The sequence below is a fragment of the Oryx dammah genome, unplaced genomic scaffold (assembly GCF_014754425.2).
Source record: "Oryx dammah isolate SB20612 unplaced genomic scaffold, SCBI_Odam_1.1 HiC_scaffold_16, whole genome shotgun sequence".
Taxonomy (NCBI): domain Eukaryota; kingdom Metazoa; phylum Chordata; class Mammalia; order Artiodactyla; family Bovidae; genus Oryx; species Oryx dammah.
This window is the reverse complement of record NW_024070200.1, coordinates 40,960,897-40,973,935: the sequence shown is the minus strand read 5'-3', so window position 1 is coordinate 40,973,935 and position 13,039 is coordinate 40,960,897. Positions and strand designations below refer to the sequence as shown.

The following is a 13,039-nucleotide window of genomic DNA, read 5'->3' as shown; positions in this document are numbered from 1 at the left end:
CCACTGTTGGCTGGGCTTCCCTGGTGGCTCAGTGGTAAAGAATCCGCCTGCCAGTGCAGGAGATGTGTTTAATCCCTGGGTCAGGAAGATCACCTGGAGAAGGAAGTGGCAATCTACCTCAGTATTCTTGCCTGGGAAATCCCATGGACAGAGGAGCCTGGCGGGCTACAGACCATGGGGTCACAAATGAATCAGAAACAACTTAGTGACTCAACAACAACTGTTGGCTTACTTTAAGCATATCAGTTCTTATTTTGCTGAGAATTTCTTCTTTGCTGGGGAACTTTGGGATTTGGACTTGACTTTCAAATTGCTGTGTTAGCTATGACATCCGTTTGCTGATGATAATGACAAATTCACATGCAGATGAACTAAAAGAGAACTGTGTTACTCTAGAGGGGACAACTCTGTGTCATCATGACAAACTGCAAAGAACAGTCCAATACCAAATTTCCTGTGAAGCCAAGAGAGGCTGAGACTCTTCTTGACCCATGATTAGTAGAATAAAATCTATAGCTCTCGGCAACAATGGAAACCTGGAAGGAGATTGTGGCTGAGGAGACCCTGAGTGGACCTGTGTACTTTCAGCTAAGTTTTCTGAATTTCATCTTTAAAGCCGGGCATTTCCAACAACCCCAGCCGAAGGCCGCATCCTCTCCTCATTTACTATTCATCATGATGAAGCTGAATCAGGGTTGCCCTGGTTACGGTGGAGCTCCTCTGAGGTCTGTGGCTTCGTAATTAGTGTTGGCTTGGTTACTGGGTGCTTTCAATTTTGAGATTAGAGTGCTGGTAATAAATGCGGCTAGAAGCATCATGAAAAAATTCTAACAGGCTCTGGAAAGAATAAAATAATCATAGAATCAAGGCCCTCCTTCAAAATGGACCATTGAGGATCTCAAGCTGTGGTCCTGATAAACCTAGTAATGAGAAATAAAATGGTAGAGGCTTCCCAGGTGGCTCAGTAGTAAAAAACCCACCTGCCAACGCAGAGACGTGGGTTCGATCCCTGGGCTGGGAAGATCCCCTGGAGGGATGGCAACCCACTGCAGTATTCTTGACTGGAGAATTCCATGGACAGAGGAGACTGGCAGGCTGCAGTCCATGGGGTCGCAAAAGAGTTGGACACAACTTGAGAGACTGAGCATGCAAAAATAACAGAAAACTTTTTACACACTGCTATATTTAAGATGGATAACCACAAAGACCTACTGTATAGCACATGGAACTCTGCTCAATGTTATGTGCCAGCCTGGATGGGAGGGGCAGGGGGTTTGGGGGAGAATGGATACATGTATGTGTATGGCTGAGTCCCTTTGCTGTCCACCTGAAACTATCACAACATTGTTAATTGGCTATACCACAATACAAAATGTTTCTGATGTTAAAAAAAATTAAAGAAGAAAAAATAAAAAACAATAACTGAATAATGAAACTGTTAATTAGATGACTTCAGCTAAATGAACTGGGCTGTCACACACAGAATGTTAAGTTTGCTATCAAGACCTTGCTTGTCCCAGCATTCAGTAAACATTCTTTGAGTTTCTGCCATAACCTCATTCTGGACTCCAGGAGGAGGAGGAGTCCTGGGGAGCCTGGAGGACTGCTAGAAGGGAAGATGACAAGGGATGTGGCCTTAGAACAAGGGTTTCCAGAAAATAAGAGAGGGTAGTGCCCTGAGAAGGCAGGAAGCAGACTGGATGCTCAGAACTCAGTCTAGTCCCTGTGCAGAGGCCCAGCACCCTTACCAGGCTGAGATAAGGATACCCGGCTGCAAGAATCCAGAGTCTGTGAGCATCTGGGGACAGGTGTCCTGTGTCCAAAGCCTGGTCTTTAAGTTGCCTGGAGTTGAGGTGGGTCTGCTGCCAGAGGGTGAAAGGGATGAAGGGCACATTCGGGGTGAGAGGGTCTGAGATGCTATCCCCATGCCTACACTTGTAAGGGACATGTAGAGTGTGAGGGGCTCTAGGATTCGTTTGTGCCCCAAGTGGTCCTTAGAAGAGCTAGGAGAACCCTAAGCAGCTGGATCTGGAGGGGAGGTGCCGGGGAGGATCTCAGACCTCAGCAGCTAGTGTTAGCCCAGGCTCACAGCAGGGTGGGCCAGGGGCCAGCACAGAGTAAGTGCCATCCTGCCCACTTCCCACTTCCACTGCTGTGATGCTCAGTCTGGGCCCCCAGACCCAGATGCCACGAGCGATGGAAAAGTAGAAGATGGAAAGGGGAGAAGTGCTGAACACGTCCTGGAATGAGGTAACATTAACCCCGGAAAGACTGTTCTCAGCTGATAAGAGACCAATATCACAACGCAGTGATAAGGGTCATGTTTATTTTTCCTACATCAGGGGACCCAGGCCAAGTCAAACGGAGGCATAAAAAATGAAGAATGTGTTTCTGCAGTTCTGAGGCACCCTGTAAAAATGTCAACACACCACATAAAATATAGGTGAACAGGATTGAGACCAAACATCGTTCATAAGTATAGACATAAATAGGCTAAACTTACCAATTAAAGGAAACAGAGATCTTGAAAACATTAAGCTATATGAAATCAGCCAGACACAAAAACACACATATTGCATGATTTCACTCCTGTGACGTCCCTAGAGGTATCAAAAATCTCAGAGGCAGAATGTAGATGGTGTTTTCCAGGGGCTGGGGTAGAGCGGAGGGGGTAGTTAGTGTTTAGTGGGACAGTTTCTGTTTGGGAAGATGAAAAAGCTATGGAAATGGATGGTGGTGACAGCTGCACAACAGTGTGAATGTACTTAATGCCGCTGAATTTCATGGTTACAAATAGTTAAAATGGTACGTTATGTGTATTTTACCACAATAGAAGAAAAAAGAGGGGGAAGACGTTTACCTTTATAAGCTGATTAAAATGCCACTTAATTATGAACTCATACGTGTAATCAAGACAAAAATCCAGATGAGATGTTCTCCCTACACCTCCACTTGTAAGGGACCTATAGGATGTGGCCCTAGAATTTATTATCATTGTTACCATTGATATAATAGATAAAACTTTTCTTATAGAGAAATATACACTTTTAAAAATATTAGACAATATTTATGGAAGAATACTAAGAACTATTTTAGCCCACCAGATTCCTAAATCCATGGGATTCTCCAGGAAAGAATACTGGAGTGGGTTGCCATATCCTACTCCAGGGGATGTTCCTGACCCAGGGATCGAACCTGCATCTCCTATGGTTCCTGCACATAGGCAGATTTTTTACTGTTGAACCACCAAATTTCCTATTTATACTCATGGCTTTAAAATTGATTCAAAGCCCAAAGAGATCACAAACAAGAAAAAATGCAAGATCTGCTAAATAACTAAAATATCAGCAACCCCAAACAATTTGGCTGATGAATCTTTTCAAAGAGTCATGGAACAGATGGTCCCCTTGGCCTTTATATCATTGTATGTATGTTAGGCACTCAGTCATGTCTGACTCTTTGCAACCACATGGACTGGAGCCCGCCAGGCTTCTGTGTCAGTGGGATTCTCTAGGTGAGAATACAGGAGTGGGCTGCCATGCCCCCCTTCAGGGGGTCTTCCCGACCCAGGGATAGAGCCTACGACTCCTGTGTCTCCTGAATTGGCAGGTGAATTCTTTACCAACAGCCCACCTGGGAAGCCTTGGACTCTGCTGACATTAAAGTTATGGTAAGGGAATAATATGAACTCTTTGACAATTTAAATAAGATGAATCAACTTATTAAAAATCACAAGCTACCACAACTCAGAACAGGAAACAGACAATTTGAATAGCCTTATACTATTAAGGAAGTTATTTTTATAATTTTAAATCTCCCCCAAAAGAAATCTCCAAGCCTAGATGGTCTCACTAGAAAATTCTATCAAATGCTTAAAGAAGAATCAATACCAATTCTGACTTCTTTGTTTAGTGTTGAGATTTATTCATATACCCTAGATACTAGTCCTTTTTCAGACACGCCACTGCATATTTATTTCTCCCAAGTGTATATACGGATGGCAATGAAACACATGAAAGGAGGTTTAACATCATTTGCATCAGGAAAATGCAAAATGAAACCATATCACCACACATCTCTGAGAATGACTAAAATATATATACATACACACACACACACACACACATATATATATATACTGTCAACGCCAAATGCTAATGAAGATGTGGAGAAACTGAATCACTCATACATTGCTGATAAAGATGTAAAATGTACGGAAGTGTGGCTGGAAAAGTCTCTTAAAAAACTAAACATGCAGTTATGATATGGAAATTGTGTTCTTGGATATTCATCCCAGAGAAATGAAAACTTATGTTCACACAAAAATACATACATGAATGTCCACACCAGCCTTATACATAACAGAAAAAACCAGAGGTAGTGCAGGTAATTAGTTAAACATGCTGTCATCCTACATACCATGCAGTGCTACCCAACAATGAAAAGGAACGGACCACTGATACACACAACAACACCTTGGATGAACCTCCATGGAATCATGCTGAATAAAAAGAGCCAGTTCGAAATGGTTGAATATACATGTTTTCATTTAAACAACTTTTTGGAAATGAGTTTTTTTTTTTTTTTTTTGAGAAATAGTGAACAGATTTGGGGTCTCCAGGAGTTAAGAGCGGGCAAAAGAGAAATGAATGTGGTTATAAAAAGATCAGCATGAGGGATCCTCACTGTGTTGAAACAGTTCTGTGTCTTGACTGTGGTGGTGGATACGTGAACCTACATGAATGACAAAATCACATAAAACAATAGACACACTCTCACACCCATCCAGACAAATGAATATAAGTAAAGATGGGGAAATCTGATTGCATCAATGTTAATATTGTGGATGTGATATGTTACTACTGGAAGAAATTTGAAAAAATGTACAGCAGCTCTCTGGGCTTCCTAGGTGGCTCCGTGGTAAAGAATCTGCCTGCCAATGCAGGAGACCTGAGACACAACAGTTTGATGATCCCTGGGTTAGGAAGATTCCATGAAGAAGGGCATGGCAACCCACTCCAGTATTCTTGCCTGGGAAATCCCATGGACAGAAGAGCCTGGCAGGTTACAGTCGAAGAGATCACAAAGAGTTGGACAGGACTAAGAACAACACACAACGACAAGATTTCTATTATTTCTAATAACTTCATGTGAATTCACAAATGTATCAGTAAAAATAAAAAATTTTCAATTGAAAAATTTTAAAAATTTATATGAATCCTAACCCTTCCATTTCTATTCTGGAAATAAAAGCATTTTTGGGTGACATTTCTATAGGTGTTCATTGTGTATTAAATCAAAAACAAGTTTCTGTATCCATTTTAACATGGCTTTGAGAAGATATACTTTTCAGATCCAACAGGTAGGATGTAAAAGTAAGGACTTGTGGGATTCTGGTTTATATAAACTATCTGATTGATACAGACTTTCACTCTTCATCCATTTCTAAAATAAGAGGATTAGCTATGGATGATTTTTAAATTCCATTATTGCTAAGTCTCTGTGTCCATAGGCTTCAACTTACTCATTCATTATCCACCATGAAAAGTATTTTTCTATTTAAAAATTTTTGTATCTATGTGAGATGATGGATATTCACAAAACTTACTACGATTATCACCTCATGATGTAACTCAAATCATGATGCTGTGTGGGGAAAGAAGCTAAAAAAGTCAATATATGTATAACTGATGTACTTTGCTGTACAGCAGAAATTAACACAACATTGTAAATCAGCTAGACGCCAATAAAAAATTTTTTTAATTGCTATTCTCTATACCTGGATACAGTGTTGTATATAAATTATATCTCAATAAAACTGGAAGAATAAAAAAAGGTCTGCCTAGAAGAGTGGGATGGGGGAGGAGAGGAAGGTTCCAGAGGGAGGTGATACATGTATAATTATGGCTGATTTGTCCTGCTGTACGGCAGAAACCAACACAACATTGTAAGGCAATTTTTCTTCAGTTAAAAAAATAAAAAGCTCTATTGCATCACAAGGTACTAAATACTGATATAAATCCATATCAATCAATGTAAAAAGTTAAGAAAAATATGCTCTATAATATTTGTAACAAAGGGAAAGCACCTTTATTTTCCTAGCTTATATGGCTGTCCATCTGGAAACTAAAAGGTAATTTTGGGAAAACTTTTAGAGTCAACAAAAAATTTCAACATATGAAATATACAAAAATCAATTGCATTTTGGCTTCCAAGAAGATGACGGAGATGTGCCTTTCCCTGTTCTTCTGAGAACAACTAAAAACCCTGGACATTGTTTATAAAAACGCCAGCAGCAGTTCAGCACAGCCACTGACCTCTCAGAAATGAGCCAGTGCATAAGTAGCTGTGAGGGTATTGTTATTGTTCAGTCATTCAGTCGTGTCTGACTCTTTGCGACCCCATGGACTGACTGCAGCACGCCAGGTTAGTTTCACTATCTCCTGGAGTTTGCTCAAACTCACATCCATGGAGTTAGTGATCCCATCCAACCATCTCATCCTCTGCCACCCACTTCTCCTCCTGCCCTAATACTTTTTCCCAGTATTAGGATCATTTCCAATAAGTCAGCTCTTCCCATCAGGTGGCCAAAGTATTGGAGCTTCAGCTTCAGCATCAGTCTTTCCAATGAATATTTGGGGTTGATTTCCTTTAGGATTGACTGGTTGGGACTCTCAAGAGTCTTCTCCAGGACCACAATTCGAAAGCGTTAATTCTTTGGGCTCAGCCTTCTTTATGGTCCAACTCTTACATCCATACATGACTACTGGAAAAACCATAGCTTTGACTACACTGACCTTTGTCAGCAAAGTGGTGTCTTTGCTTCTTAATATGCTATCTAGGTTTGTCATAGTTTTTCTTCCAAGGAGCAAACATCTTTTAATTTCATGGCTGCAGTCATAATCTGCAGTGATTTCAGAGCCCAAGAAAATAAGAGGCATGGCTCTAAGTTAAAGAAACAAATGCCAGTGCCCCATACTCGGGCGCCAGGGTCACATCAGGGGTCACTTGGCACTTGCACTGAATGTCACGGGACACACGTTGATCTCCATCCCAGCTACGCACTGCCTACCACATGCATGTTTCAATATAACCAAATCAGAAGCCAAGTTGTGATAAAATATAATGGTCTAATTCAACAAACGAAAATTCAGTCCACAGCACACAATCTATAATCTTCCAGGAATGAAAAGATAATTTTCCTTTTAAATTGGAAAATGAGAACTAAATTGTTTGGATGCACTCATTATCAAGCTTATATGTTATCTCGGCACTTAGACTTACAAAATTGATTTTCAAAACTTTAGTGCAGAGAAAAATCAATGCAACAAATGTTAGTATATAATCACTACTTCAGTTCAGTTTAGTCACTCAGTCAGTCGTGTCCAACTCTTTGTGAACCCATGAACTGCAGCACACCAGGCCTACCTGTCCATCACCAACTCACGTCCATTGAGTCAGTGATGCCATCCAACCAACTCATCCTCTGTCATCCCCTTCTCCTCCCGTCCTCAATATTTCCCAGCATCAGGGTCTTTCCCATCAGGTGGCCAAAGTACTGGAGTTTCAGCTTCAGCATCAGTCCTTCCAAAGAACACCCAGGATTGATCTCCTTTAGAATGGACTGGTTGGACCTCCTTGCAGTCCAAGGGACTCTCAAGAGTCTTCTCCAATACCAAAAGCATCAATTCTTCGGCGCTCAGCCTTCTTTATAGTCCAACTCTCACATCCATATATGACTACTGGAAAAACCATAGCCTTGACTAGACGGACCTTTGTTGGCAAAGTAATGTCTCTGCTTTTTAATATGCTGTCTAGGTTGGTCATAACTTTCCTTCCACGGAGTAAGCATCTTTTAACTTCATGGCTGCAATCATCATCTGCAGTGATTTTGGAGCCCCCCAAAATAACATCAGCTACTGTTTCCACTGTTTCCCCATCTATCTGCCATGAAGTGATGGGACCAGATGCCATGATCTTTGTTTTCTGAATGTTGAGCTTTAAGCCAACTTTTTCACTCTTCTCTTTCACTTTCATCAAGAGACTCTTTAGTTCTTCCTCACTTTCTGCCATAAGGGTGGTATCATCTGCATATCTGAGGTTATTGATATTTCTCCCAGCAATCTTGATTCCAGCTTGTGCTTCATCCAGCCCAGTGTTTCTCATGATATACTCTGCATATAAGTTAAATAAGCAGGGTGACAATATACAGCCTTGACGTACTCCTTTTCTTATTTGGAACCAGTCTGTTGTTCCATGTCCAGTTTTAACTGCTGCTTCCTGACCTGTTTACAGGTTTCTCAAGAGGCAGGTCAGGTGGTCTGGTATTCCCATCTCTTTCAGAATTTTCCACAGTTTATTGTGATCCACACAGTCAAAGGCTTTGGCATAGTCAATAAAGCAGAAATAGATGTTTTTATGGAACTCTCTTACTTTTTCCATGATCCAGCGGATGTTGGCAATTTGATTTCTGGTTCCTCCGTCGTTTCTAAAACCAGCTTGAACATCTGGAAGTTCACGGTTCACTTATTGCTGAAGCCTGGCTTGGAGAATTTTAAGTATTACTTTACTAGCATGTGAGATGAGTCCAATTGTGTGGTAGTTTGAGCATTCTTTGGCATTGCCTTTCGTTGGGATTGGAATGAAAACTGACCTTTTCCAGTCCTGTGGCCATGGCTGAGTTTTCCAAATTTGCTGGCATCTTGAGTGCAGCACTTTCACAGCATCATCTTTTAGGATTTGAAATAGCTCAACAGGAACTCCATCACCTCCAGTAGCTTTGTTTGTACTGATGCTTCCCAAGGCCCACTTGACTTCACATTCCAGAATGTCTGGCTCTAGGTGAGTGATCACACCATTGTGATTATCTGGGTCATGAAGATCTTTTTTGTACAGTTCTTCTGTGTATTCTTGCCACCTCTTCTTAATATCTTCTGCTTCTGTTAGATCCATACCATTTCTGTCCTTTATTGAGCCCATCCTTGCATGAAAAGTTCCCTTGGTATCTCTAATTTTCTTGAAGAGATCTCCAGTTTTCCCCATTCTATTGTTTTCCTCTATTTCTCTGCACTGATCGCTGAGAAAGGCTTTCTTATCTCTCCTTGCTATTCTTTGGAACTCTGCATTCAAATGGGTATATCTTTCCTTTTCTCCTTTGCTTTTCACTTCTCTTCTTTTCACAGCTATTTGTAAGGCCTCCTCAGACAGCCATTTTGCTCTTTTGCATTTCTTTTCCATGTGAATGGTCTTGATCCCTGTCTCCTGTACAATGTCATGAACCTCCATCCATAGTTCATCAGGCACTCTATCAGATCTAGTCCCTTAAATCTATTTCTCACTTCCACTGTATAATCATAAGGGATTTGATTAGGTCATACCTGAATGGTCTAGTGGTTTTCCCCACTTTCTTCAATTTCAGTCTGAATCTGGCAATAAGGAGTTCATGATCTGATGCACAGTCAGCCCCTGGTCCTGTTTTTGCTGACTGTATAGAGCTTCTCCTTCTTTCGCTGTAAAGAATATAATCAATCTGATTTCGGTGTTGACCATCTGGTGACAACCATATGTAGAGTCTTCTCTTGTGTTGTTGGAAGAGGGTGTTTGCTATGACAGTCCATTTTCTTGGCAAAACTCTAGACATCTAAAACAGTGCTAGAATAATGGCAACTGATATTGATTTGGGAGAATTTTTAAGAAAGGAATCATCATGAATTCCTTAGACAATGCTAAAACATCAGAATAAACCCAAGGGTACAGTAAAATTATTTTTGAAATCCCTTTCATGTAAAATCAAAGTCCATGACCTTTATCAAATGGCTTGCGTTTCATTACTCACCAACTGACAGCCTTCCAGGGAGTTGACGAGCTGAGCGTTCTGACAGGAAAGTATTGAACCCGCCAAATTCAGCATCACACACACTGCCGAGAGCAGCATGAAAAAGGTTATCTGGAAACAAACCAGATAAGAAACTTATCATTTACTGGGAGAGATCAGAGGAAAAATTATTTGGCTTTCAAAAAACTTTCAAACCATCAAAGAATCACATGAATAACATTTCTATGTTTCCAAGGAAAGCACTGTTAAAAAATTTTAAATCATATTACCTTAAATCAAATAGAAAAGGTAGTGTCTGAAAAGCCATAGCCAGCAACCACGATTTTATTTGAAATATATAAATATTTTAGAAGCTAAACTTGAAAATACTATACATTCCATAGTCTCAACATAGTGTTATTGATACATACTCTGAAAAATAACAAGTGATATATAAATTACTAAAGAAAATCAAATGATAGAAAGTCTATGTCTTTTAATTTTTATTATGGAAAATTTCATACACATGTAAAACCAAAGAAAATAGTAAAATGAACCCCACCAACACACCCATCACTTAGCATCAGGGGTGATGAATCCAGTCACTGTCAGTTTTATCGTTTATACTCTCTCCTCTCTAAATTATTTTGTAGCAAATATTAGAGAGTATATGACTTAATCCTTAAATATTTCAGTGTATATTTCTAAAATAATAAAACTTTTTGAAAACATAAAATGCTGCCATCACGTCTATGATAATAATGCATTAATATATTTACAGTTCACACTTGTTTCAACCTTTCTTCATATTTTGTTTGAATCAGGTTACACAAGACACAAAAGAGTTCCACATTGAAACTGGTGGCTCTAAAGTTTAGATATTTTAGAATCAATGTGTTTTTCCTTTCACTATGGGCTTTTTCTTCCTTGAAATCTGTTCACTAATCCTATAGTTTTCTATAGGCTACACTTTGTCTCCTATCACTTAATGTTTTTCCATCTTTTGTAAATTTTGTAATTTCATTGATAGATCCAGAGGTTGATCAAATTCAGACTAACAGAAGGTAAATAAGATCTCTCTGTGATCTTAGCAGCCATTTAAAAAACTTTATTTTTAATTGGAGGGTAATTGCTTCACAATGTTGTGTTGGTTTCTGCTGTACAACAGTGTGACTCAGCCATAAGTATACACATACCACCTCCCTCTTGAACCTTCTTCACCCCCAATCCCACCCCTCTAGATCATCACAGAGTACTAGGTTGGGTTCCCTGTGTTATATAGCAATTTCCCATTAGCTATCTATTTCACACATGGTAGTATATATATCTTCGGTAGTGTAACCCGAAGCAGTGGCACCCCACTCCAGTACTCTTGCCTGGAAAATCCCACGGACGAGGAGCTTGGTAGGCTGTAGCCCATGGGGTCGCTAAGAGTCAGACACGACTGAGCGACTTCACTTTCACTTTTCACTTTCATGCATTGGAGAAGGAAATGGCAACCCACTCCAGCGTTCTTGCCTGGAGAATCCCAGGGATGCGGGAGCCTGGTGGGCTGCCGTCTATGGGGTCGCATAGAGTCGGACACGTCTGAAGCGACTTAGCAGCAGCAGCAGTATATATATCAATGCTGCTCTTTTGATTCATCCCACATTCTCTTTCACCCATTGTGTCCACAGTCTGTCCTCTACATCCGTGCCACCATTCCTTAGCGGCCATATTTCAGGATTGCTTAGGTCCATACATTTACTAGGGTTTCCAAATTAGTGCTAGTCTAAAGCCATCATTTCTACTTTATTTGTGGAAATCAAGATATAGAAGGAGACTCTTCCTTATTAACTGTTTGCCTTAAATTATAGGTTCATATAGGGAAAGGATACATGTTAGATTCTTTCTGTTTATCTTCCAGATTTCAAAATAATTAGCTGATATGTTGCTAGACTTACAAAATAAACTCAAGCCTATGTGGTTAGTTAATACTCCTGCCACACTTAAATCTAATGAAACAAAACTTGAAAAAATATGATCACGAAGGGGGAGAGTATCATGAAAACTTGTAAAATACTTTGAAATGGGAGGAAAAAAAATACTGGATCCTGTCTAGTGCACCTTTCTGAGTTGCTTGTTTGCTGTCTTTATTCTACAACTCAGTAAGATGTAGAATATTCATGCTAATGCAATGATTTTTGACAATAGAAATATAACTGAATTTTGTCTGGTGGAATGCAAATGATTATCCCTCCATGGATGCTGACCACTTTTACATCTTTTGTAAATTCATTTCTGCATTCTTGATTGCCGATGTGTGTACATTCTGTGAATTCTCTTTTAGACTGGTAGTGACATCTTATTGGTTCCTTCATTAAAGAATGAGTCAAATACAATTTTTTTCACACAATTAAAAAAAATTAGTTGGGTCCCTAGCTTTCTTCAAAGGTGTTGTTTGGAGTGTGTGTGTGTATTTGAATCATTATGAAGGATAAACTTAAACACATTGGATATGTTTCAGTCACTGGAATCGTTAGCAAGAGAGACTCAATTCAAGTTGACACAATACTAATTTACTTTGAAAGCTGTCATGTTCCAGGGTCATCATATACATTTCTTGCCCTAGTTCTGAAATCAGACATTTCACCAGTAAGCCCTGATTCTTTTCAAAGAGAATAGCGCCGAAGAATAGATGCTTTCAAACTGTGGTGCGGGCAAAGATTCTTGAGAGTCCCTTGGACTGCAAGGAAATCAAACCAGTCAATCCTAAAGGAAATCAACCCTGAATATTCATTGGAAGGACTAATGCTGAAGCTGAAACTCCAATACTTTGGCCACCTGATGAGAAGAGCCGACTCACTGGAAAAGACTCTGATGCTGGGAGGGATTGAGGGTAGGAGGAGGAGGAGCTGACAGAGGATGAGATGGTTAGATAGCAACACCAACTCAATGGACATGTATTTGAGCCAACTCCGGGAGACAGTGGAGGACAGGGAAGACTGATGTGCTGCAGTCTTTGAGGTCACAGAGATGGACACGACTTATCAACTGAACAACATTTAGATAACACAGTTTTCATGCTAAAGGTGCTCTTGCTGCTTGGGTGGTCACTGTTTTAAGCATTTTCATTTGTTAGGTATAACATATCATGTGTTCATACTGCAATCTTGGATTCAAATTCACAACTACAGGGTTTTTATTTAATCACATCAACTTTATATCTCCACTTCCTGTCAACCA

General features: G+C 40.0%; 1 protein-coding gene across 2 annotated transcripts in view; it reads right to left on the bottom strand.

Annotated features, from left to right (window-relative positions):
• Positions 1-13,039, bottom strand: part of FAM189A1 (family with sequence similarity 189 member A1) — a 248,225-nt gene that overhangs the window by 49,248 nt on the left and 185,938 nt on the right. For both annotated transcript variants that reach the window (XM_040257388.1, XM_040257389.1), the window contains exon 3: positions 9,836-9,946. In XM_040257388.1, coding sequence (XP_040113322.1) covers positions 9,836-9,946 — 111 coding nt within the window. The remainder of the gene's footprint in view (positions 1-9,835; positions 9,947-13,039) is intronic.